At 52.1% G+C, this 27060-nt stretch overlaps 1 protein-coding gene across 2 annotated transcripts; it reads right to left on the minus strand.

Moving 5' to 3' along the window:
* Positions 1-269: 269 nt before the first annotated feature.
* On the minus strand, positions 270-27060 carry RAB15 (RAB15, member RAS oncogene family). Of its 2 annotated transcripts, none has more exons than XM_030812218.1 (7): positions 26623-27060; positions 6940-7000; positions 6034-6094; positions 5512-5589; positions 4740-4829; positions 3129-3194; positions 270-2973 (listed from the first exon to the last, which is right to left on the minus strand). In XM_030812218.1, exons 1-7 carry the CDS (start codon positions 26744-26746, stop codon positions 2815-2817), a joined length of 639 nt encoding a protein of 212 aa, XP_030668078.1. In that variant the 5' UTR covers positions 26747-27060; the 3' UTR covers positions 270-2814. The 2 variants fall into 2 exon arrangements, with proteins under 2 accessions (XP_030668078.1, XP_030668082.1); XM_030812222.1 differs by lacking the exon at positions 26623-27060 and adding an exon at positions 8210-10542.

The raw sequence follows: 27060 nt of genomic DNA on the forward strand, positions 1-27060 counted from the left end.
ATGTTCAGCATCCTCTCGATAACTGTGTTTCATCTTATTTCTGCAGCGCCAGCCCAATGCAGGGCAATGGGGCTTTGCTTTGGGCCTCCCTGCAGGTGGCGCTAGGGAAGGTAGAGAAGAGGACAATGTTTGCCTTTTCCATGATCACTCTACTGCTGTTGCCTTTGCTTCTGGAGCCGCTTCTACCAGCACTGCCTCTCTCCCTCCCACATCACTGCCAGGGTCCGAGTGAGACCTACCCCCAAGGACTCATCCAGGCAGCCACACCAGTGGTTTGAAATAATCTTTATTTTGTAAACATCTGTGTTTAAAATAGATGAACCCTGCTCACAATTCATATATGGACCCGAGACACAGTACACGAAATTCACCCGTCACAGGGAGATAGTGGGGGCTCAGGAGCAGGTGGCGTGCCTGGGGCTGGATGGAGTCTCAAGACAGCAGGTGCAGAGGTGGTGACGAGTAAACAGGCCAGCAGAGCCTGCTTAACAGTCTGGGCCTCAAGACATGCCCCAGGCCAACAGAAGTTTAGGGTGAGTGTAGCTGCACCCTAAAATCCCAATTCTCCATCTGCTCCCATACCTTTTCCCAGTCATGGCCCTTGTGGATAGGGCCTATCAGTCTATAGACTCCCGATTCCGTGTTTTCCCTTCCAGAACCCCTAGGGTACAGTACAAATGTAGTCCTTCTTTCCTGAGGGGGCTAGGAGAGAAAGACAATGAATGGCACCCTGCCTGATCTTCAGGGAAAGCTGAAATACTGGTCCACAGATTGGAGCCACTGCCCAATATAACTTCTCAAGTCCCTGGCTGAAGACAGACTTGAGGGCTGGCATCACCTACCTCCCTAGCCCCAGTGTGATGTGGCATAGGTCTTGATACCCAAGGAGTCCCATCTTCAAGAAAGCAACTCCAGCCTAGTCACAGCTTCATCCTAGAGTCAGCTCTCTCTGTTTCTCATTAGCCAGTGATTTACAACTTCCTGCTCTCCTTTGCTTTCTACCATCTAAGCTATACCCTGTCCCTAAGTCCTGAGCCACCCTCTCCTGCTGTTTCCTGGTTTGGTAAGTCAGGAGGAAAGGTCTGGTGGTTCTTTCCCCACCTCTTTTTGGAGGAGTAAGGAAGTGAGGTTCTTATCCTTCACATATGAGTGCCCTGGATTTTGGTCCTTAGTTGATGAATACTCAACACCCAGTTCTTTGTTTTGGCTACAGCCATGCAATGCAGCTAATGTGTGGCTTAAGAACGACCCTCTTCCTAGGCCTTGCCCACCTTGGGAAGGTGGGCAGGAACCCCAGTAGAACTGGTAAATTACTTGTTCCATCTTTAAAGGGCCTCCTACAAGCTACTCTTGGGCCATATGGGGTTAAAGAAACTTCCTGAACATAGCACTCTGGAGGAGGGAGTCCTCTTCCCTCCACCTGTAGCCACAGTGTGGTTGGCAAACCCTCAAGCCTATCAGGAGCTAGAGGGCAAGATGAGCGCTTTGTCTTAAAGGCTGAAGAAAACAGCACCAAGCCTTTCTACCCAGGGCCTTCCTTCTTTCTTCCCATGGAGGCTTTGCCCTTCTCCCATAAACTTTGGGTCCCAGGAGAACCTTGGTTGCTGAAGGCTAGGCTCAGTCCTCCGCCTGGGAGTCTGAGGAAATGCTCTTCTTACCTAAGAAATGGAAGATGGGGCCCAGGAGGCCCTGCTGTTGCTACATTCCCCTCTGCCGTGCAAACTGCTGTCCCTGGCCAGCTCTCCCTTGCTCTTAACCTGATACATAGGAGCTAGTCCTTCATTTCCAAATGCTCCCCTTTCTGGAGTGCATGGTTGGCCTGACAGTGTCACTAACCCCGGGGCTCTCCTTGCCCCTGGAGTACCCACAGGCCTTGGTCCATATCTTTAAATTCGGGAGCCAGGTGGAGAGAAATTGAGTTCATGCTGCATGGGAGGTAGAGAATGGAGGTGACTTTTTATCCCTGCCACCCCTCATTTTGTTTCCTTCTCTGAAGCACCTGCCTCTGAGCTCAGTTCCCCAAAGAGGCAGGCGGGCAGCCAAGCGAGAGCAAAGCTCTGGTAGGGGAATGGGTAGAGGTAAGGCGGCCCCAGGCTCGAGGACTCCCCGGTTGCCGTTTCCCTCCTACCTCGATGCTCCACTTTCACAGGTCACTGGGGGGGCAGGCCCATGGTACACGAGGGACAGTGGGGAGGGGAAGAGGAAGAAGCACCCTGTAGCCTTTGGCCCACCGACGAGGCAGGGTGGAGGGTTCTTCCTGGATCCAAGGGTGGAACCTCCCCACGAGCCTGGGTCCATCCCCTCGGACAGTTAGGAATGAAGGAAAGAGGGAGCTGTGGCAGCTGCCACACAGCAGGACACACGGGGGAGGGGGTTTGAGGAGCTTTGATACTAAACGCACTGGAGGGGAGGGGTCAGAGAAAGAGAAGTGGGGGAAGAGAGAAAAAGCAGAGAGGAGACAAGATGCACGGAGAAAGGAGGAGTTGAAAGTGGCCTGGACTCCAGCCCCGGCTGTTGTTTGGCGAGTGCGGGGTGGTGAGACAGTGCTTGCGGCACATCATGGGGGTCGTAGCAGGCCTGTGGCTGGGGAAATAGGCTGAAGAAGACCACTCCAGGGTGGACGGGCTGGAGGCAGGGGCTGCTTGAGATGACAGCAGAGCCGCTCTCAGGGCCAGGCAGGGGGAGTAGTGGCTACTGATACTCAATAGGGTCATCACACAAGAGGACAGCAGCAGGGCAAAGCCCCGGCTCCCCTGTCTGCCCATGGGCCTCCTGAGGGAAGAGGGGTGTTGTGTGGGGTGCCCCATACAGGACTCAGCACCAGCAGGTTTTCGAAGAGTTCGCTGGGCCCTCGGGTTTGCCCTCCTCCTCCTCCAGCTCTGCCAATGCCAACTCGTTGCTGGCACGCACCCGGAGGCCTTCCAGCTCCTTCCTGTGGGCCTGCAGCACCAGCTCCGTCAGACGCGTGAATGACTGGAAACCAAAGGGCACAGATTAGTCCAGCGTCTCCTCCTCTCCCCTGGCAACCCTGCAGCGGCCCAAGGGATGAGGTCCATTTTATGGCTCCTCCTCCCGCCTCTGCTGGACTCGGCCCGAGAGAGCCGGCGCCTGGTCGCCAGGGCTCTCACCTCTTTAATGTTGAGGTTGGTGCAGGCACTTGTTTCATAGAAGTCCATGCCATACTCCTTCGCCAGCTGCAAGAGAAGGACATTTCTGAAAGAGAGTCAGTAAGGCAGGGGAGGGGCCCACACAACCAGGCACAGGCTTCTGCCACTGCAGTAGATAATTTCTCAGATGGGACTGGGAGCTCCAAGAGAGGGTAGCAGAGAATGGGGGAAGATCCTCCACAAATATGCCTCTCCAATCTTCCAGCTGCCACCCCACGCCCCCCAACACACAATCATATATTAGGAGATAAAGATACCATCCATTGTGGCAGTGTGGCATCCTCATAAAAAACATGGGCTCTGGAGTCCCACAGTCCCAGACCTGAATAGCAGCACTGCCACTGATGGCTAGCTGTGCGACCTTGGACAAGTTGTTCATTCTCTGTAAGCCCCAGCTTTATCTTCTGTTAAAGGAGGTTGAGAGTGTCTCCCATCCACGGTTGTGGGATGATTAAATGGGGTCATGCACTTAAAAGCGCTTGCCTTAGCACAGTGCCACACATAGAGCGCTCAATAAATACTATGCTAGTAGGCTTTGCCTCTACTTTCAAATTGGTCAATGACCATGTCTTATATTTTATACCAAACAATCAATTTCATTTTAAGTACTAATGGAACGCTATTGACTGAGAAGGGAGAGGAAAACTCTTGAGGTCCATGGACTGGGTGGATAACTTGTCTCAGAAATACCAATCTTGGCTGGGCGCGGTGGTTCATGCCTGTAATCCCAGCACTTTGGGAGACTGAGGCAGGTGGATCACCTGAGGTTAGGAGTTCGAGACTGGCCTGGCCAATATGGCAAAACCCCATCTCTACTAAAAATACAAAAAAATTAGCCAGGCGTGGTGGCATGCACCTGTAATCTCAGCTACTTGGGAGGCTGAGGCAGAAGAATTGCTTCAACTCAGGAGGCAGAGGTTGCAGTGAGCTGAGATGGCGCCACTGCACTCTAGCCTGGGTGACAGAGCGAGACTCCATTTCAAAAAAAAAAAAGAAAGAAAAAAAATGACCAATATTTCTTTCTGCTCTCTGGGAGGATGGTCTCCCTGCATGCTTGGACATTCCCTCAGTGCCATCCTCCTACCCTTTCTGCCCCCATGGCTTCTCCAACTGTGGCACTTTGTCTCCTCATTTGCCTCCCTGGCTCTTTCCTGGGTAAGAAGGACAGGAGTGGGGGAGTGTCAGGTGGGATGAGAGATCATTTCTTGACCGCAACATGGCAGCTAGGCCTGGATGCTGTCAGAGAAGAAGTTGACAACTTGAAGTCCTTCATTACTGACACAGGGATGATCTCTTAAGCAGAGGGCAATCCTGCATTTGGGGACCTAGACTTGGGAGAGTTGCTGCCTATGACGTCTTTGTTTCTGGATGGACCCCGAATCTCTGGGCTTCTGTCCTAAAACCCAGACAACAAGCCTTCCGAGGATGGCCACTCCCCCAGGACCTTGGGGTGCTGGGGACGCGTGGGAGGACCTGCTGCTGGGGAACACACCCTCAGGTCCCCGTGCTCAGGACTGGCCCTGGAGGCCCAGCAGAGGACCTGGGGTGGACTTGCCTTTTCCCTCCACTTACCTGCTGCCCTTGCTCTCTTCCCACCTGCCGTTTCTGCTCCTCATCAGCCTTATTCCCAATAAGGATCTTCTGGACGCCTTCTGGTGCGTACTAGGGACAAAGGATGGGCAGAACAGCCAGTGAGTGCTGCCTGCCCCCCCAATTTTCCCTACAGAGTCTGCACTGCCTCCAGCCCACCACCAATTCCAGAGCCCTAGGGACAGGGTGGGCTGACTGGATGCAGGTGCCAGGCTCCCCCAAGTGCCATGGCTGACCTCAAGGGTATCATGGGGACAGCTCAGGGTAGAAGACACTCTGGCTAAGACTGGTGCTTCCTTGGGTTAGACCACTGGTATCAGAGCTGGAAAGGACATTGGATGTAAGTCCAGCCCTCATTCTACAGGAACTGGGGACCCAGAGGATTCAAACGGCTTCCCAAGGCTCCACAGCTATTGTGCAGAGCCAGGACTAGATCCCAATCTTGCAACTCCACCTGGTCCCAAGATTTCAGGGAAGAAGCTGCTCACAGGGAAGACTTGGAACTAATTCATTTCCAGGGAAGACACAGCCATGGAGGCCTGGCAGGGTATGGAGAGTGAGGGCATGGCAGCTTCAGTTTCTTCCCCCTGTCTTACTCACCCAGAGGTCTTCATCCAGGGCTGTGGAAGGCAAAGCTTCCTGGAAGCATTTGCTCGCCCACCCTGAGAGCTCCGGCCTTCCCATCTGGCCCTCGCCTTGCCTTCCCTGGTGAGGCACCCTCTCCGCACCCCGGCAGTGAGGTGGCATCTCCTACCTCATCCACGTCACTGACCCACTTCATGATGTGCTGGTAAGAGCGCTCGCTGCTAATATCGTAGACCAAAAATATCCCCTGAGAGAAATAGAGAGATGTGATATGCACAGAGAGAGTGCAGTCATGGGGCCAGAAGGGGCCATGGAAACTTAAAGGTTGGGTCCCACTCTCCCATTCTCCCTGCTCAGCATCCAGAAATATCTCCTCTCAGACCCCACCACTGCTGCCTCCCAGGCCCATCACAGAACTTTCTACAGCAGGAAGGCACCACATGCTTTGTCCTGGATCTTTGACCCAGGATGGAGGGTGGAAGTCAGGGGTGAGGGCAGGGGCCTGCCTGCAGTGAGTGAGCCATGAACAATGGATGGAAAAACGATCAGTGAACAGCTGAAAGATGCCCTGTGCTTCCTCCAAGCAGGCGAACTGTGTTTAGCGGATCCATGGCACAGACATCTCAAATACCCAGAGCTGGGAGTGTGGGTGGCAGCTTCCCACTTTGAAACCCCCAACGTGGTGGCTTACCTGGGCCCGCCGATAGTACTGCTTTGTGATGGTCTGGTATCTCTCCTGCCCTGCGGTGTCCCTGCAGGAGAAAGCCAGTCCCTCAGAGGAGCAGGGACCATGGGAACAGATGGGGAGGGGAAGAGCAGAGCTGTCCCCTTGTAGGAAAAACTGGGGAGCTGCAGGGTGAAAAACCAGGGGTGCTTGGATCCCCACGGGGATCTGCAGTCAGAAGCCTGGTCATCTGTGCTGGTGCTGACCAGGCCTGCAGGGCCTTGGCCCCTCCTGCCAACTGCCCTCCTGGCAGACACCAGAAGCCACAGCCAGAACAGACCTTGGACAGCTCTCTGGAATCTGGCCACTGTGGCCAGATTTGGTTTGATGGGAGTTGGCAGGGGATGCTGCTACACCCCTAGTCCCTATGGGACCTCTGAAAGCAGTGCCTATACTGCTGTGGAATTGAGAGGGAGCTCTAAACCCTGGCAAAGGCAGTGCTTCCAAGACCTCAGGCAGAGAGCCACAGCAGCACCCTCTGCTACTGTGGAAACTGCACCATGCTATCCTGAGGAACTCTCGGGGTCTCGCCCTAAATGATGGGGGGTGTAGCCTCCTTCCTTCCAATCTTAACACAGTGTGGCACAGCCCAAGGGCAAAGCCTAATCCTGAGACAAATTCACAACGGTTAGTGTGCCAGTTCCTTCTAATTCCTGCCCTTTGGTGCTTGTAGTCAATCCCATAAAGTTTCTTAGAGGCTGGAGATTAAGGCTCATAGGAAGAGATGGGCTTCTGAGACTTCGCTTCTCTCTATCATAGAGGTGGCCAGTTATCCCAGGTGAAGCCTAGGAATTCTACACATGGCAGGGGCAGCTAAGGAGCAGCCAGAAGTCCTCTCCTCCTACATTTGCCTCCTCCTCCTCCCCAACTCACCAAATCTGTATCCGCACTTTGATGCCATCTACCTCTATGGTCTTCATCTTAAAGTCAACACCTGGAGAAAGGAAGAAAGCAAGAAAGTTAGAAAGGGTACCCATGAGAAATGAACAGGAAAGGGCCAGGCAATCACACTTGAAAGGTTTCCTTTCAGTTTAATTTGGCAAAGGGATGAAGTAATGTAAAGGCCTTCTTTAAGCAGAAACTGACCTTAAGGAAGTATCTGAAGCTTTGAAAGGGACTTTCCTTCCTCCCTGAGCTGAAAGTTGCCAAAAGTAAAGGGCCTGGGGGACCCAGGAAGAGGAAGAGTGAATCTGGGGAAATCTACTTCATCACTGCCTTACTCAACAGACTTAAAACATGTCTCGTTCTAGTCATGTGTGAAGTCTTCCTATTTATACTTCTGGAGAGAACGCTGTGTTTATCCTTCCTGAAATTCTATCTCTAGGAATAGCAACCCGCATTATTTGCCTGCTTTCTTCCCTCTCTTTCTCTGCCTTATTAATAACTAGAAGGGGTCGTAGTGCCAGACCGTGGAGAGAGAGGAGGGCTCTTCCAACCCATGATTGTACCTGAAGCCTCAGCACCCAGCCAAGGCCCACCAAAAAGAAGGCCTCATGCGTCTTGGTTGCTGTCTCACCCATTCACCATAGGATGCACTGTGGTTGACTAGAAGGAGCATGGGCTTTGGCGTCAGGCGTGAGCTTATCCTCACTCTGGCCACCCATAGCTCATTGCTATAACATCAGGCACCTTGCTTCACTGAGCCTCCATTTCTGCCTCAGTAAATGTCTTCATCAGGGACATTACCAATATCTCAGAGGGTTGCTGAGGGGGCCGGATGAGATACAGCACCTGGCCCAATTGACTGCAGCTGTCATGAGCTAGTGCTGGGCCGGGTACATGCGGGTGCTTATGAGTGACTGTCATAGGACCAGATGAAGAGGCAGTGGCATGGCATGTCACTGCGGGAGGGAAAGGAAGCACAGAGTTCCCACGCTTCTTCATCCAAGGGCTGGAGGAGCTAAGCTGCCACGAGACACAAGAAACACAAGGGATTTGGCAAACATGTCCAGGGCAGAAACACATTGGAGAAATCTGCAGCAAGAGAAGTCAGCATCACCAGCAGCAGCCAGCTTGACTCTGAGTGACAACAGAGAGATGAGGGAGGTTGTTTTGCTGACCATGCCTCTCCCCAACCCTAACTATACCGAGGCATTATGCCCAGGGATTCAAGAGCTACGTCTGGTGGGTTAATTAAGCTTACGTCTTTGTGTACTCCCTGGAGCAAGGTCAGGAGTGGGCATGATCAGCCATGGTTTTCAGATGGGAACATGGTAGAGTTCTGAACCGTCTGCCACCAGCTGCACTGCCCGGCCCACGAGGCCCGAAGGTGCCAGCATCCCCATCACCACTGCCACTCCACCTCCGCATCAGTTATTTGCCAAATGGGAGACATCTTCCCTTATCTGTGCTGTCCCCAGCTTTCTACAAAGGCAAACAAATTAAATTCTGTCTCTTCCTTCCCACCATCAAGACCAATCATCATTTAATTACAAGGGAAAAAAGATGCAGAACGGGCAACCTGAACTAAATCGATTTGGTCAGACGTGAATCATTTTTCGCCTGCCCAAGCTGATTCATATCCATTGAGCTGTACTTTTCCAAATGGGCAATGCCTAGCAGCCATTCTTCCATGTGTGCAGAGAAAGAGTGAAGAGGAGGAGGGAAGAAGGAAGGGAAGAAGGAGAGAGGCATCAGGCCTTGGGAAGCAGGAGTATGCTTATTGCTGCCTGGATCAATGGTTATGAGGCACCTGTTTCTCCCCAGTACCTGGCATAGAAGGGAATCAAGACATTCTTGTTTCATTGTACAGCACCTTCTCCCAAGAAGAACGAGAAATTTTCTCCAATTTGTAATATACCTAGTTTATCCTCACACTAGCCTAGCAAACCTGGCCAAGGACAGTGCCTTGTGCAAAGCCATCACAAGGGGGACAGGAAGAGAGAAGGTTTTATTTCCTTTATCCCACAAACGTTTATGGGAACTTCCTATGTGCCCTGCACAGTGCTCAGTGCAGACAGAGCAGTGAAAAAGACACAGCCCCTACCCTCAGGGAGTCTAGTGGAAAGGAAACAAAGGCTCAGAGAGGTCAACTGCTAGCCAGGGTCAGCACAGCACGTGCAGAGATTCCAACACAGGTCCATCTATGCCGGAACCCACGCTGCCCCTTGCGCTAGTTTTTAGGGAAGCGAGAGGAGAGTCGTGTAGTTGGCTAGGCATGGAAGCCCTAACTCTGCTTAGTTTCCTGTTTGCCTGTGGGTGCTTGAGAAGGACTTTGCTAGGAGAGGAACTTCCAATATTAAGGTGAATTTTTCCCTGTGAGAGAAGAGGGGATGGAGGGAGAGGTGAAAGCAGGCAACTGTCCCCAGAGACAGAACTGACAAGGAGACAGCGTACTCCACCGGAAGTGAGGCTGGGCAGTGACTCCTTCTCACCTCCTCCCTCACTTCTTAGCTATGTGGCGGGGGACCAAGGCTGGGGGATTCTGGGGCTTGCAGCACTCCCCGGCCTCACCCACACCCCACCATCTTGCAACCTAGGTCTCACTGGCCACCTGGGAACACATGTTTTATTCACCTCTTGGCTATCCATATTTATTCACATATGATGGAAGAAACAGAGTAAGTCTATGTCTTCCGAAGGATTTTCCTTCCTCCCTCCCCGCCCACACAACCTCTCTTAAGTTTAAAAAAGGTTAACAGCCCAAGGATCTTCAAGAGGAATCTATTGCTTCTGCGCTCTGTTCCCACACAGCCTGGGCCTTCCTCTGTGTCCACCTACTAGTCAAGCCCTGGCCCCAGTAACCCGTGCCCATCGTGGCTCCTTCCCTCTCCCTGCATAGCTGTTGGTTTTTTCCACTGCTGAGCACACCGCAGGACAAAGTCAACACACTGGCCTTATTGAGGCCTCTGCAGACGGATGCTTTCTCACCTTGGCCAGCCCTCGCAGCTGCTTAGCAAACTGTTTATTCACATGTGTGTTCACCTATCACTGTCCTCCCACTGAAGGCTTCAGCTCCAGGGCACCCCCTCCCCACCCCTGTGCTCTCAGCAGGATACCTTCTCCACTGTTTTATGGCCCCGATGAATGCCTTTCCTCTGAAGCCACCTCCTTTCTTCAGATTTTCCTATGTTCTCTCTGCCTTCCCTCAGGGAAGAGTCCTCTATCCACATCTCGCCTCTTTTCGGTCCTCATCAACCCCACCTGGGTGCACACCCAGAGAGTCAGCCCTTTTTGTTGCATCTTTAGTATCCGTGGGAAGAAGAGATATTCTCCATCTATCTCTGCCTCCAGTGGTTTCACATTCTGGCTCCTCTAAGGTCGTATTTCTCAAACTTCCAGGTACATGAGAATCACGTGGGGATTGAGTTAAAATGCAGATTCTGATCCGGTAGGTGTGGGGCAAGGCCTGAGATGCTGCAGGAAGCTCCCAGGTGAAGATGACGCTACTGTCCACATATCGCCTGAGTAACAAGCTGTTCTCAAAGCGTGTCCCTGGACCCTCAGCATCAGCATCACCTGGGACTTGTTAGAAATGCAAATTCTGGCCGCACGCAGTGGCTCACGCCAGTAATCCCAAGACCTTGGGAGGCTGAGGCAAGTGGATCACCTGAGGTCAGGAGTTTGAGACCAGCCTGGCCAACATGGCGAACCCCCCCCCCGTCTCTACTAAAAATACAAAAATTAGCTGGTTATGGTGGCAGGCACCTGTAATCCCAGCTACTCAGGAGCGGGTTTGGGGTGTGGGGCTGAGACAGACAGGAGAATCGCTTTAACCCGGGAGGCAGAGGCTGCAGTGAGCTGAGATCACACCACTGCACTCCAGTCTGGGCGACAGGGTGAGACTTCATCTCAAAAAAAAAAAAAAGAAAAGAGAAAAGAAAACAAAACAAAATGCAAATTCTTGGGCCTTACCTCAGACCTATAGAATCAGGCCCTCTAGGTATGGGGCCCCGCAATCAGTTTCAGTAAGCTCTCCCGGTGATTCTCACACATGCGTAAGTTTGAGAACTACATTAGGACAAAAGTTTTGCACCTGAAGTGTCAAGAGAGACAGCACAAGAGTTCTCTGTTTCTCAAGGTGTGCTTTGCAGAGCTTCTGCTTTAGAATCACCTGGGGTGACTTAAAACAAAAACAAAGACAAAAACAATGACCTTGACTAGACCTACTGAATCATAATTTGAGGGTGAGGCCCAGAAATCTGTATTTTTAACAGCACTGTGGGTGATATTAGATAGAAGAAGGTTCAAGAGCTATATATGCATGGAAGAAACATCCATTGGCCTGGAGTCAGAAAATACCTGGTCGAAATCCTGGTTCTGGCACTTGCTGTGTAACTTCAGGCAAGTCTTAACTTCTCCTAGCTTCAATTTATTTATTTATTTATTTATTTATTTATTTATTTATTTATTTATGAGACGGAGTCTCACTCTGTTGCCAGGGATGGAGTGTAGTGGTGCAATCATAGCTCACTGCCGCCTCGATCCTCCAGGACTCAAGTGATCCTCCCATCTCAGCCTCTGGGTAGGTAGCTGGGACTACAAGCATGCACCACCATGCCCAGCTAATTTTTTTTTTTTTTTTTTTGTAGAGATGAGATCTCCCTATATTGCCTAGACTAGTCTTGAACTCCTGGGCTCCAGTGATCCTCTCGCCTCAGCTTCCCACAGTGCTGGCATTACAGGCATGAGCCTCCGCACCAGGCCGATTTTCTTAAGTGTAGAAGGAGAATACCACTTCCCTCCTAAGGGCTGTGGTGGGATAAATTAAACGATGTATGTGAAGCACTGACAGCGTAGTCCTCTCACTCCTACCTTCCCTCTGCTGAATAAAGGCTTCTTGGGGAGTCAGGAAAACCAGCCCAGAGAACCCTGAAGTGGAAGGCATTACAGAGTGCCGGCCCCTGCTATCCAGCTACCCTTGCCAGCCAAGGGACTAGAGCATCAGCAGCATCAGAGTGTGTGAGAAATGCACATTCTCAGGGCTCGCCCAGCCCTACTCTTCTGCACAAGAAAGTTTCAGAACCACACCCAGATGCATAGTGCTTGTCTTTATAGCACACCCCTGAGCTATGGAATCCCTCAGCTCTTATGCGGGTCCCATGAAGTAGGCAGGAGTAGGTATTATCATCGTGAGCCACAGGGAAGCCAAGTAACTGATTCATGTTCCCACATCCCACAGCTGAGCTGGACTGGAAAGCTGGTGTCTTAAAACCCACCCAGGGTATCCTTCACTTGGCCAGAGGCTTCCCAACCCTGGGAGGCTGAGGAATCTTATCACCTTTTCCCACACGCCCTGGCATACCCGATGCCTTTTCCCACACGCCCTGGCATACCCGATGCCTTTTCCCACACGCCCTGGCATACCCGATGCCTTTTCTCTTTTTTCTTGACGGAGTCTTGCTCTGTCACCCAGGCTGGAGTGCAGTGGCACGATCTCAGGTCACTGCAACCTCTGCCTCCTGGGTTCAAGCAATTCTCCTGCCTCAGCCTCCCGAGTAGCTGGGATTACAGGCATATGCCACCACATCCAGCTAATTTTTTGTATTTTTAGTAGAGACGGGGTTTCACTGACATTATGCAGCATCTAGAAGTGAGGCAGGGGGCACGTGAGGAGAAGCCCGCTGCTATGGTCTGAAGGTCTGTGTTCCTCCAAAATTCCCATATTGAAATTTAATCCCCAGTGCAGTGCTGGTGGGAGGGGAGGCCTTTGGGAGGTGACTCAGTCGTGATGTTAGAGCCCTCATGCGTGGGACTAATGCCCTTAGAAAAGAGGCCGGAGGGAGCTTGTTCCCTCTTCTGCCATGTGAGGACGGAGCTAGAAGGTGCCACATTTGTCACAGAGCATCAGCCTTCACCAGACGCTGAATCTGCTGGCACCCTGATCTTGGACTTCCCAGCCTCCCAAACTCTGAGCAATACATTTCTCTTGCTTTTAATTACTCAGCTAAAGGCATTTTGTTACAGTAGCCAGCCCTAACTAAGACACCCACCATAGCCTATTTTCTCCTTCCCCCTTGGCATGGTTCATGATTCCAGTAAGTCCAGATTCATCACCCTGACAGTGTCCCTACAAAACAGTCTACTTCCTTTCTTGGGTACAGAAAGAAATAGGGCACAGAAGTGTTAAGAAACAAGCAAACCACTTCTACACAGCTCTGGGTAGAGGTTCTCAGAGACGCTGGGAGCCCCAGGAGGAGAAAGTCAGACAGACGGGCCCTCTCCCAACCAGGTGCCCAAAGCACGGAGAGCAGCTCATTGTTTTTCCCGGCACATTAGATATGCCCATCATAGTGCCTGCCACACCCTGTGTCCCTTTCTGGCTAGAACAGCTCAGCCCCAAACCTCTGCTCAGAGAAGCAGGGCTGGGTGCAACATGTTCTTTGTGGAGAAGCAGGTTCAGACTGGACCATCAACAGGTTTGCTGGTGACCCACAGGGTGACCTGGCCAGCAGAGGCGAGGGAGCTTAGCTAAGCCAATCAAACCAGCTCACTCCAGGCAGGGCAGAGGGGACTGACCAGTTGGTAATGAGCAGGGCATGAGGCAGACAAACATGCAGAAAGAAGCGGAGAGGCCTAAGGATGATGAACATGCTGACTGCAGTTGGGGCTAGGGACGGTGGATCCTAGCACAGCCATGGGTCCAGACCAGACTCCAAGTTCAGCCCATGGGTATCCATAGAGCACATGCCCCTTTTCTTAGTGACACCTGAGAGTGCCTCAGGATTGGCCACTGCTGCCTAATGGCTCCCCCAAGCTAGTGAGCCAGATGCTTCAACAAGGGGGCTGTAAGGAAGACCCCCTAAACCATTGCTCCCTGCTCCTTACTGCCCCCTATTTTTGTCTTCTAGCTTCAACTACACAAAAAGAACCTAAGGGGCAGAGAATACATTTTGTGGTTGACAAAGCATTTGTTTTGTTTGCTTGTTTTTTAAATCTCTGCCACATAGTGCCAGCATAGTGCCAGGCATAAAGAAGCAATTCCAAAACAAACTCTAAATAAATAAATAGGCCAAGCACAGTGGCTCACACCTGTAATCCAAACACTTTGGGAAGACAAGGTGGGAGGACTGCTTGAGCCCAGGAGTTCGAGACCAGACTGAGCAAGAAAGTGAGACCCCATCTCTAGAAAAAAAAACCAGGTGTGATGGTGTCCACCTGTGGTCCCAGCTACTCGGGAGGCTGAGGCAGGAGGATCACTTGAGTCTGGGAGGTTGAGGCTGCACTCCAGCCTGACTGACAGAGCAGGACCCTGTCTCAAAAAAAAAAAAAAAAGCAATTCCATGAGGGGGATCTCCCCTCACCCCAGAGAGCATAAGAAGGGCTGCATGCCTGAGGCTTAAGAGCAGGGGGACGTGTCTTGCCACCTGATGCCTCACAGACATTGGCAAGAAAACCTCCTCAATCAAGTGATGGTGCCATGCAGCCATGGCCTGAGGCAGCCCTGGGCCCCATCCTCTTCCTGCTGTGACTCTGGCTGTGTGGCCTCTGCCCCAGCAGCTGCCAGGCCACAACTGGAGCCCAAGGGTGCTGGGACAGCATTGCTGTTGGAGAACTGGGAAGACAGGCAGGGCCCTCCTCTGGGCACCGGGGGCAGGGGCAGAATAGAGGGATGCAGCAGGGGAGACACCCGGCACTCACGTGGCTCCTAAGCTAGCTCGCCTTGGGTTGGCAAACAGGGAAGAACTTGGTGCCTCCCCAGTACAGCAGTGGAGGTGCTGTGATGCTTACAGAAAGGAGCAGGCAGGGCACATCCACACCAAAGAACACTCCTTCCCGTCACTGTCTGCCTCCCTAGAAAGCCCTAGAAAACATGGAGGAAGTATGGCTCTAGACACAGAGTGTCCTGGCCATTAAGAGCACAACTGGGAGGTCAAGTTTGGTTCCAACCCTGCCTTTATCACTAATTACCTGCATGGTGTTGGGGAAGCCAGTTAGCCTATCTTTGCCTCAGTTCCCTCACCTGTAAAGTGGGGGTGACAGAGAATTCTCAGAGGATTTTGTTTTTTTAAGATTGTAAGATAAGGTGTAAAATCCATAACACAGGGTCTGGCACGCAGAGCTTTATTAAATGTTAGCAGAAGCAGCCGTCAAGCTCCCTTAGGGAAGGATGAGATTAGCGAGCCCAGAGCTGCAGGAGGGGGAATGGAAAGAGCTCTAGGATGTAGAAGGAGGCTTATGTTGGGGAGAGGAAGAAGAGTGTGACAGAGAGATGAAGCCCAAGCCAGCACTTGGCTGGAATGTTTCAACAAAAAGAGGAAATGCCGCCCCTGTGGGGCCCAGATGGCTCCTAGAGTCTGGCTACAACCTAAATTCTGGCACAGGTAGGGTGTGCCTACTAGCGGGCCAGCACCTCATGGGTTAAGGGCAGGTGCCAGCTTGCCTGCCTGCCACCCAGGCACTGCATGCTTTAGTGGAAACAGGGCTGCCTCTGGGTGCCAAATGTTATCACCAGGATCAACCACAGCCCAAAGGACCGGCAGTGCAACCTGAGCTTTTCATTAGTAATGAGACTCCACAACGAGGAACAACCTAATACACCTGAAACCCAAGGCAGACACCCAATCCCCGGGGCCAGGCCGGCTCCGGTTACCAAGCACAGGTCCCAGCAGTGCCCCAGCCCCTCCCACTGCAGGAAACCAGCATGTGCGGGCCATGTGCACCTCCTGTGGCTTGTGGCAGGAGGTCACCTCCAAAGAGGTCACCCTGTGCAACCCTAAAACACCAAAAAAGACCCTATTCACACAGGGATCCCGGGAGCTGATATGGTTTGGCTGTGTCCTCACCCAAATCTCATCTTCTTTGGTATATGCAGAGATGAGGGGTCAGTGCCTTAGAGTAAGGTCCATGTTGCCTGTTGTTCAGGGTCCGAGCTGGTATCAGATGATGCCCATCAGCTCAGCCAGGTTGCTGGAGTGACCCTCCAGGGCCACCTCTGCAGCCAGGGCACTCTAGAGTAAGGAATCCCTAGGGCTCAAGCAGTGGGGCCATCCACTCCCTCCAGCCTCATCATCTTAAGAGTCTCAAGTCCAGGCATGGTGGCTCACACCTGTAAACCCAGCACTTTGGGAGGCCAAGGTGTGAGGATCACTTGAACCCAAGGAGTTCAAGATCAGTCTGGGCAACACAGTGAGACCATGTCTCTGCAAAAAATTAAAAAATTAGCCAGGTGTGGTGGTTTATATACACCAGTGGGCCCAGCTACTCAGAAGACTGAGGTAAGAGGATCACCTGGACCTGAGGCCAGGAGGTTGAGGCTGCAATGAGCTGAGATCACACCACTGCACTCCAGTCTGGGAGACAGTGCAAGACTCTGTCTTAAAAAAAAAACAAAACAAAAAACAGGCCGGGTGTGGTGGCTCATGCCTGTAATCCCAGCACTTTGGGAGGCCGAGGCAGGCAGGTCACCTGAGGTCAAGAGTTCAAGACCAGCCTGGCCAACATGGTGAAACCTCGTCTCTACTAAAAACACAAAAATTAGCCGGTGGTGGTGGCAGGCTCCTGGAATCCCAGCTACTTGGGAGGCTGAGGCATGAGAATCGCTTGAACCTGGGAGGCGGAAGTTGCAGTGAGCCAAGATTGTGCCACTGCACTCCAGCCTGGGGGATACGGTGAGACTCTGTCTCAAAAAACAAAACAAAACAAAACAAAACAAACAAACAAAAAACAGTCCCAAGAAACCAGTAGTACCTATAACTTCCCTCAGGGAAGAACAGAAGTCCTCTAGGAAAGTGCATTCATTCATTCCTTCATTTGTTAATTCATTCATTCAAACTGTTATTGAATGCTTACAATGTGCCAGGAACTAAGCTAGGTACTAGAAGATAAGCTATGCACAGCACAGAAAGATCCTTGTCATCAGAGCTTAATTCTAGTGGGGAAGACAGATATAAGTAATGAATACCTAACTTCAGAGAGCCATATGTGATAAGAAGCAACTGCGGGATAAAGTAGAGAGTGAGGAGACCCCAAGCGCAAGCAAATTTAGACTGGCTGGCCAGAGAAGACATTTTAAAGGAGGTAACATGTGAGCTGAGACCTAAATGACAAGAAGGTACCAGCAGGGAGATCCAAAGAATCAGGTAGAGGAAGCAGCAAAGATCCTGTGGCAGGACACAGTTCAGTCAAACTCACAGTTCCTAGGAAGAGGGTCAACAGTACTCTCTCCTTTGTTACAAAAGGGAAACTGCAGCAAGACCCCTCCCTTCTCTCAGGTCTTGTGCCGACCCCCACATGTGCACCTGCGTCTGTACTGTTTACCACATGTCTTCTAGCATCTGGTTTAGTTCCTGGAACATAGTCAGCATTCAATAGCACTTACACTTGTCTGGAGGCGCGAACTTGAAGAATGCACCAAGAAACTTCTCAAACGCCAGCAAGGCCAACTTCAGAACTCCCTGCTCCTATGTGATGCTGAGATCTCTATACACTGAATAAATGGCGTGCGTAAAGCCCACTGTCCCTGTGTAGGTAGTAGGTACATAGTAAGTATATGGAGTAGATAATCAGGATCAGTGTTCCCCTTCCCCCACTTTTTTTTTTTTTTTTTTGAGACAGGGTCTCACTCTGTCACCCAGGCTAGAGTGCAGTGGTACGATCTTGGCTGACTGCAACCTCCGCCTCCTGTGTTAAAGTGATTCTCCTGCCTCAGCCTCCCAAGTTAGCTGGACTACAGGCGCGCTCTACCACGCCTAGCTAATTTTTGTATTTTTAGTAGAGACGGGGTTTTGCCATGTTGACCAGGCTGGGTCTTCCCCTTGCTTCTCCCACTGCCTTGTGCACAGACCTCCCTAGAGCCTTGGTGATACGTGCAGTGTGCTCCAGCCACCCCGTCTCACTCCCCATTGGCAGCTCCTGGAACTGGGTCTCGCCTCCCTAAGCCTGCTACTTAGGCCAGCGGGCACCACAGAGGCAGCCAAGACCCACCAGGTTACTGACTACTCACTCCTCCAGCCTCCTTCTCAGGCAGGGCTGTGCTGACTGGTAGCAAAATGTTCAGGGAAGAAAAGACTGGGACATGGAGACTCAGGAGCAAACATCTTAGAAAGAAGGGGGCTTCCAGATGCACCTGCCCTCACCCAGAGCCAGCAAAGCAATCTCCTAGCAAGGGGCTTCTTGAACTTCAGCTGGTATAACCATGGTGTGGCCACTCCAGCTAGCCCCAGCAAGGCTGAAGAGTAGCAGCCCCACTGGAGGTGTTCTCCACAGCACCTCCTACAGGGAAGAGGACGTGTGCTTCCCCCACACCCAGGGACCCTGGAGAATCCTGCCTAGTCTTCAAGACTCCACTCAAATGTCACTTCCTCTTCAAAGCCTTCACCAGCCTCCCCGGGAGGGATTTCTCACGCCTCTGTGATTCCAAAGCATCCTGACATTTCTTTTGCATAATATTCTGCTTGTTTGGATGTCTGGTTCCCAGCTACACTGTCAGCTCCCAGAGGGCAAAGCAGCATCCTGTTCATTTCATACTCTCACCGCCTGGCAGCAGGTAGATCACTAAATATTATTCAACAAAGTTGAGTAAATGAAAGCAAAAATAAATGAGCCAGTGAGATGAATAAATGGGTGAATGAAGTCAGTACATATCTAGAGAAAAGATAGGCAAAGAGAAAATCTTAATCAGAGAAGAGCAATTAGAAAATAATCCACTTTTAGGCTGGGCGCGGTGGCTCACGCCTGTAATCCCAGCACTTTGGGAGACCGAGGTGGGTGGATCACGAGGTCAGGAGATTGAGACCATCCTGGCCAACATGGTGAAACCCCGTCTGTACTAAAATACAAAAACTTAGCCGGGCGTGGTGGTGTGCGCCTGTAGTCCCAGCTACTCGGGAGGCTGAGGCAGGGGAATCATTTGAACCTAGGAGGCGGAGGTTGCAGTGAGCCGAGATCTCCACTGCACTCCAGCCTGGTGACAGAGCAAGACTCTGTTTCAAAAAAAAAATAAAGAAAAGAAAATAACCCACTTTTTTTTTGTTTTTGAGACAGAGTCTTGCTCTGTCACCCAGGCTGGAGTGCAGTGGCACCATCTCAGCTTGTGGCAACCTCCACCTCCCAGGTTCAAGCAATTCTCCTGCCTCAGCCTCCCGAGTAGCTAGGATTACAGGCACCTGCCACAACACGCGGCTAATTTTTTGTATTTTTAGTAGAGATGAGGTTTCACTACACTGGCCGGGCTGGTCTCAAACTCCTGACCTTGTGATCCACCCACCTTGGCCTTCCAAAGTGCTGGGATTACAGGCGTGAGCCACCGCACCTGGCCATAACCCACATTTTAAAGCCATCTGTTAGCCCTTTCTATAGTTCATGGTGCCATGGTCACAGAGTTCTCAGTAATTTTTTTTTTTTTTCCTGAGACAGGGTCTCACTCTGTCACCCAGGCTGGAGTACAGTGATGTGATCACAGCTCACTGTGGCCTCCAACTCTTGGGCTCAAGCAATCCTTCCACTTCAGCCTCCTGAGTAGTTAGGACTACAGGCACATGCCACCATGACCAGTTAATTTAAAAAGTGTTTTTTTTGTTTGTTTGTTTTTTAAGAGATGGGGTCGGCCGGGCATGGTGGCTCACTCCTGTAATCCCAGCACTTTGGGAGGCCGAGGTGGGTGGATCACCTGAGGTCAGGAGTTTGAGACCAGCCTGGCCAACGTGGTGAAACCCTGTCTCTACTAAAAATACAAAAAATTAGCCGGGTGTGCTGGTGCACGCCTGTAATCCCAGCTGCTCAGGAGGCTGAGGCAGAAGAATCGCTTGAACCTGGGAGACAGAAGTTGCAGTGAGCCGAGATCAAGCCGTTGCACTCCAGCCTGGGCGACAGAGCTAGACTTCGTCTCAAAAAAATAAAATAAAATAAAATAAAACAGGGATGATGATTGGCCCCTTCCTCCTCAGTGGGAGGAATTACGTGTCCAGGAAGCCCTGTGTTCCCCTTGACAAAGCTCACTGACCAGAGAGAAGAGCCAAAGAGAGGGCAGAAGCCTATACAGAAAACTGGCAGTTTCACAGGGAAACCGGTGCAAAGATTGGATTACAGAAGAAGGCACTCTGAGAAGAGCTGGCAATCAGGGTAGAAGGATAATGGCCAAATATCAGCTTTCATGTTATAAAGCTCATCACCAGCCTGTCTGGGGAGCGGGAAGAAGGAAGGAGGAGGAGGAAGGAACAGAAACCAGGGAGTGCAGGGAGGCGGGAGGAACCGGTGCTCCCAGCTGTGGGTGCATCTGCGGATCTGTGAACGTGGCACAGATGCAGAGCAGCAGAAACCCTCTGCGGGCTTCAGATATGTTCCTTCCCAAGGCCATGTCCTTGGGGAAGGGGTGGGAGACCAGGTCTGTGCCTGTGTCAGCAGGAGAAACAGAGGCCCGAGGCAGAGCGACACCTGGCAGAGGCTCAAGCCTTGAAGCAAGGCCACCCCATCCTCTCCTCTCAGGTCACCTCACTGCTTCACACCTCCTCACCACCTCACTCTTCCTTCTCAGACCCTGGCACTGCCAGGGGAAGGGGGGTACTAGAGCAGAAACTGAAATGAAACACAGCTTCCTATGCACTCCCCTGGAATGTAGGCCAGCTCCTTGGTTTCTGTCTGTTTTGGTCACCACTGTATCCCCAAATCTTAGCATGGCACCTGGCATGTAGTTGGTGTTCAGTAAATAGCACCTGAATTACTGAGTGCACAAGTGATGGATACACAGGATGACCTCCTAGCGCACTGACAGTGTATTCATCTCTACAACATTCTTATAGTTAGGAATAATAATAATAGCCGGGCGTGGTGGCGGGCGCCTGTAATCCCAGCTACTCAGGAGGCTGAGGCAGGAGAATCACTTAAACCTGGGAGGCGGAGGTTGCAGTGAGCCGAGATTGTGCCACTGCACTCCAGCCTGGGCGACAGAGCAATACTTGGTCTCAAAAAAATAAATAAATAAGTAAATAAAATAATAATGATAATATAATGATAGCAGCTATTATTTTATCGAGGGCTCTGCCAAGTGCTTTGTATGCACTAGGCTCTATAATCTTCACAACAACCTTTAAGAAAGACTCTGTTACCATCTTCAATTTAAAGATGCAGAAACGAAGCACAAAGATGTCATCAAAGTGTCTGAAGGTCACAGGGCCAATAAGGCCATGGGAAATGTGCATGTTAATCTGGGCTCTAGTGGCCAGGCACGGTGGCTCACGCCTGTAATCCCAGCACTTTGGGAGACCGAGGCGGGCAGATCACAAGGTCAGGAGATCGAGACTATCCTGGCTAACACAGTGAAACCCCGTCTCTACTAAAAATACAAAAAAATCAGCTGGGCGTGGTGGCGGGCGCCTGTAATCCCAGCTACTCAGGAGGCTGAGGCAGGAGAATGGCGTGAACCCGGGAGGCGGAGCTTGCATTGAGCTGACGTTGAGCCACTGCACTCCAGCCTGGGCAAGAGCAAGACTCTGTCTCAAAAAAAAAAAAAAAAAAATCTGGGCTCTTTCCATTCTGCTCATTGCTTCTCACCTTCCCTTCCTTTCTAGGTACCAGGGAACAGAGTAGGTAGAGACTGGTCTCAGGCTGCCTGAAGGCTGACACAGACCCAGCCCTGACCCTCTTACAACGTCACACTGCATTTGCCCCCAGCTCCTCTCAGTCTAGAAACCTGCAAACCCCAGGATCCTAGTGTCTAAGCACAGGCCCCAGTGTCTGTTAGGTCACCCTGTTCCAGGCTTGGATATAGCCCCACCCCCTCCCTCACCCTCTCCCACCTCCTCAGTCACGAGCCCTTGCCCCAGGCAGCCAAGCCAGTCCCAACAGAACTCCCTGAGAAAGGTGACATAGCAGCAGCAACCCAGCCTGAGAAAGTGCCCTGAAGCCACAGCAGCCCAACCCGTCCAACCAGATCACCCTCCTCCTCACCCAGAAGGAGTGCAGCCTGGAGGGTGGCTTTCAAAACAAAAGGTCCAGGGACTAGGTGACAGGTCTACTCAGGGAAGACTAAGGATGGGAGGGAGAAAACCAACTCCTGAGGGAGTGAGGTAGCTCACGCCTATAATCCCAGCATTTTGGAAGGCTGAGGCTGGTGGATCACGAGTCCAGGAGTTTGAGACCAGCCTGGTCAACATAGTGAAACCCCATCTCTACAAAACGTACAAACATTAGCTGAATGTGGTGGCATGCGCCTGTAGTCCCAGCTACTTGAGAGGCTGAGGCGGGAGGATTGAGTTTAGGAGATCGAGGCTGCAGTGAGCCATGATTGTGCCACCACCACACTCCAGACTGGGTGACAGAGTGAAACCTAGTCTCAAAAAAAAAAAAAAAAAGAAAAGAAAAGAAAACCAACAACTCCTGAGCAGTCTCTTCAGTTTCCATTCATGGTTTACATCTTCTCACTCCTGACCACCATGCAGAAAGGTCCTCAAAGGTCCCCTGAACATAGATGTCCATGTATGACATCTTCTCCCTACCTGGTCATGCACAGGTCCTATAAGATTCTTTCAGAAGTTGCCAGGTTGATTGGCTTGAACCACTCCTCATTCTGGAGGGAAACTAGAACAGGTGACTGTGCGGAAGTTGGTGTTGGTACCGCTGGGGGTGAGGGTCCATTCAGAGGTTCCTTCATGCCCAGATACTACTGCAGCCCCTGACTAGTCTCCCTGCTTCAAGTCTTAACCCCTTCTTCCAGCCAACCTCATTAGTACCCTACTCAAAACCCCTCCTACCATTGCTAAGGCTCATGTTCCACCTCCTTAGCCAGGCTCTCAATGCCCTCTGCCAACTGGTCCCTGCATGCATTCATTAATTTAACAACAGGCATTGAGATCTGCCTGGCCCTGTACTAGGAACTATGAAAACAAAGAGTAATAAGATTTGGTCGCACCATCAAGGCACTTATAGTTTGGGAGACAGAGAGAGAAATAGAAGAATGTTCTTGCTTTTCTGAAGAATCCCTTCTGTTGCATCTAAACTGCCTAGAGCCCTAGGGACACCCACTCAATCCCACCTCTGTTATCTCTGCTCATGTTACTCCATCTGCTCCCTTCTGCTGCAGGAACTGAGGCCTAGCTTCAGCCTTCCCTGCCGGTTCTAGTCCACAGGGACCTCTCTCTTCCCTAGCCTCCAACAGCATGGAGTCGTGGGAATAGCACTCACCCATCCCATCCATCGCCATTCTCCGGCTGCCTCATGGCACATCTTGCATCATAATTTAGCTTCTGATACCCACTGTGAGACCTTCATTAAGAGTTACCGTAATGATCATAATCCATCCTTTACATCTGAAGAGTGATTCACCAAGTACTTTCAGATATCTCATTTTGGCACTAGCTCTTTTTTTTTGTTTTTGCCTATGTCTTGCCTCCCCATCTAGGTTATGGGCTTCTGTGGGCAGAAAACGTAGACTGCAATGTCTCTAAAATGCCTAGCACAGAGCTTGGTAGTGAATGCTCAATTAATTTAAGACAGTATTTCGGGGACCCCTTTGCACCAACCCCCAGCCAGGCCAGCACAGCTGCACAGGAAGGAAATGCCTGTGGCAGAGCCAGCGGCAGGGCCACCTGCTGGCCTGCTGGCCAGAAAAAAAAAGGATAGGGGGAGGGACAGTCAGTGTCTCAGTCTACCAGGGAGGCCTCTCACTGCTCCCTGGCAGGTTCTTCTCTAGAAGATCGCAGGCCGTTAAAGTGGAGTACACAGTAAATCACAAAAGTACCGGCCTAGGGGATATCCACATGAGCCAAGAAGCCAAACTGTCTTGGCAGTAACTGGTGAATTACTTTGTTTCCTTAATTCACAAAAAAAGCCCCTAGGAAAGGTGCCTCAATCAGTGCCCAGCATGGTCATGTAATGTGTTTTAGATAATGCACAATTTGAGCACAGTGACTGTGGGTATTATTCATTCGGAATCTCTCGGTCTCAGTGCAGAGCCTGGCATACAGGACACGCATTTTTAAAAAATAAGCGAATGACTATGACTTGGTAGCACTCATTTCGTTGGCTCCTTGATTTGTCTCCTGGCTGCCCCTTCTACCTCCTTGAGAAACTGTCCCTATCACTTAAGGAAAAAGCTTTTCTTGACCATCCAACTCTTTCGTTTAAGTTTTAGTTAATGCTGAAAAACACGCCCAAGATAAGGGAGAATCTCAAGTCCCTTAATAAGCTTTAAATAAGAAAGCATTTAAGATACCCAGTGGGGCAGATTTTAAAAGGCTGGTGTGAAGAAAGACAGGTTTCTTTCTATTCCATGGAATCCAAACTCCTAAAGAGTCCTCTGTGTCCTGTGGAAAGGGGGACCCTAGAGAATCCTCTGTGTCCTGTAGAAAGGGGAACCCGGCCGTCTGAAGTGGAGGAAGAAATCTGGGAGCCATCTTTAGGTTTTAGGCCAATATACCAAGGGCCTTGAGGGGAGACAGTGCTGCAGAGACACCCTACTCAGTTCACTGATTCACCTATGTGCCCAAAGTGTCTGCCCTGGAGGGTTTCAGGAAGTCCCTGTGACCTATTTAGTGTTCACCTATTAGCAGAAGGTGTCTAAGAAGAGAGATTACAAGGGAAGGGACAAGGAGAAGGGTGGATGATTAGAGGTGTGAGGCAATGGACTCTCTTTAAGGAGAGCACGAGCTTCAGAGGGCCATCCTGGTATTTTAGAAACAGGGGTGCCCTCAAAAAGGAGGGTATGTGTCTCCCAGGGGAGCCTGCCTCCCACAGCACTAAGCAGGAGTCCCAGAGCTTCTGAAATGAGATGGTTGAATGAATCCCTCAAAGAGAAAAGTCCAGGTCACCCGTAGGACTTGGAATGTGACTAGGGGAGCAGGTGCAAACAACAGCTCTTCAGGCCAAAGCCAGGGCCTCCCAGGCAGCCCACAGCTCTCTGGAGATAGCTCAGTAGTCCCAAGCACCAGGCCTCTCCCCAAAATAGCCACTCCTAGTTTCCTTAAGGGATAACCCACCGCCCTTTGTCCCTGAGCCCACAACCTGTCCTCATACACCATCTGGTTCCTCTGCCACTCCCTCCATCACGCCCATGCCTTTCTCCTGCACCTGCCTCTTCCCCGAGTCCTCCCGGCAGGCACAAAGCCTTAGTGTCTATAGGCTCCCCTTCTTTCTGCAATGTCTCTCATCCAAACCATGGCTCAGCCCAAGTTCCTGGGTTTCCTAAGAGTTGGCCTTACAGCTCCTCTGAGAAAGACGGACAAGTTCTGTTCCCTGACCCCAAGTCCTGTTGTTTCACCCTTCGAGTTGGTGAAACAAAGAGAGGAGACCCTAAAAGCGCAATGATAATGGCAATAGCAGTAAGAACAATCAGCATTTATCGAGCTTCACCATGTGTCTGGCTGTGCTAAGCACTTAACAATCATTATCTCATTTAATCTTGACAACAACTTGGGAGGTAGGTGCAATTATTATACCCATTCTACAGATGAGAAACTAAATAAAGCGCAGAAGTTTAGGCGATATTCAAGGTTGCTTTGCCCCAAAGTGAGGTCTCAGGTCTCTTGGACAATAAAGCTGGCTTCTTAACCAGAAGGTTCTGTTCCTCCTGGCTGTATCTATCTGCTCCTACTTCTCTCTCAGCAAGGAATGTGTGTTGGGGGAAGGGGGGATGGCGTGGACATGAATCCTCAAGAGGAAGCTGAGAGCTGGTTCCCGTCCCTGATGGCAGCAGGGACTTCTAGGAGAGCATTCCAAATGGATGACCAGCTAGCCAGCAGGTGTTTCCAGGGGCCTAGGCAACGCAGAGGCTACTCCAGGGCTGACCCGGGTAGCAGCTGAGGATGAAATTCCCTCTACTCAGACTTCTTGGGGAGGGGGCCCCTCACAGCCTAGGAGTGGGAGACTGTCTCAGAGGGGAGGCCATGGACCCATTCCTAGAATAAGTGACCCCATCATAGTGCTGTCCGGGATGCCACCGGGCCTTATCCCTCTAACCACAGGCTCCAGCAATGCCAGATGAGAAATGTCCTCAGGCGGCTCTTGCCTGCCTTCTGACCCCTTGGTCTGGGCAAGGTATTCCTGACACTCCTCCAACCTCTAGCCTCCCTCAGAACAGATGTCTCGGCTCCTCCTCTTCCCAGGCGCAGGGGCTCCTCACCCTATCTGTGCCCTCCCCCAGGTGTCCCACCTTGTGGCTTACCTTCCCAACTCTGCCCTGGAAACTCGATCCCTGCGGCCCCTCCGTACGTCCTCTCTTCCCCCCCTCACCCACCACCGGCTCCACCTTGGGTCACCACAGAACCAAGGGTGCCTCAGTGACTCCGGTCTCCACCCTGACCCCCTTTCCCCCAGCACAAGCTTTACTTCCCCTCCCCCTGGGGGTGTGGGGACGTTATTCCAGCGGCTACGATTCTCGCTACCCCAGCTCGGGGTACCCAGGCCTACACCCGCTCCCTTCACCCCTGGTTTCTCGGTTTGATGGGAGGGAAGTCTCCCAGGCAAGAGGCGGGAGACCCCACCCCTGGTCCGGACGGCAGGCAGCAGGGACACCCTCACTTGCCAAAACCTATGCTCACCCCGAGATTTATCACGGACTCCGGCCTCCCGCGCCACCGCCTCCAGCCGGAGGGGCTGGCAATTCCTCCCCAGCTGGGGACGGGGGCGGCGGGGAAAGGGGCCGCGGGCGGGGAGGGAGGGGCGCCCCGGGCCACCGCCCCTTACCGATGGTGGAGATGTGCGAGGAGTGGAACTCGTTGTCGGTGAAGCGGCACAGCAGGCAGGTCTTGCCCACCCCGGAGTCCCCGATCAGCAGCAGCCGGAACAGCACATCGTACTGCTTCGCCATGGCTGGGGCCAGCGGGGCCGAGGGCTGCGGGCGGGCAGCGGGTTCAGCCCTGCTCCGCCGCTGCCATCGCGGCCCGCGCCCGCCGGGGGACGCTGCGGGCGGCGAGGAAGACGCCGGGCCCGGCCCCCGCGGCGGCCTCGCCCTCCCGCTTGCCCACTCGCTCGCTGGGTGCCGGGAAGCGCGGCTGCGGCGGGAGCCCGGCGCGGTGACCGCTCGGCTCGGCCGGGCTGGCGCGCAGCGGTGGGAGGAGAAAGCGGCGGCGGCCCCTGCCCGCCCCTTCCCCTGCGCCGCCGCCGCCACCGCCCCGGAGAGAG

This window comes from Nomascus leucogenys, chromosome 1a, assembly GCF_006542625.1.
Source record: "Nomascus leucogenys isolate Asia chromosome 1a, Asia_NLE_v1, whole genome shotgun sequence".
NCBI lineage: Eukaryota > Metazoa > Chordata > Mammalia > Primates > Hylobatidae > Nomascus > Nomascus leucogenys.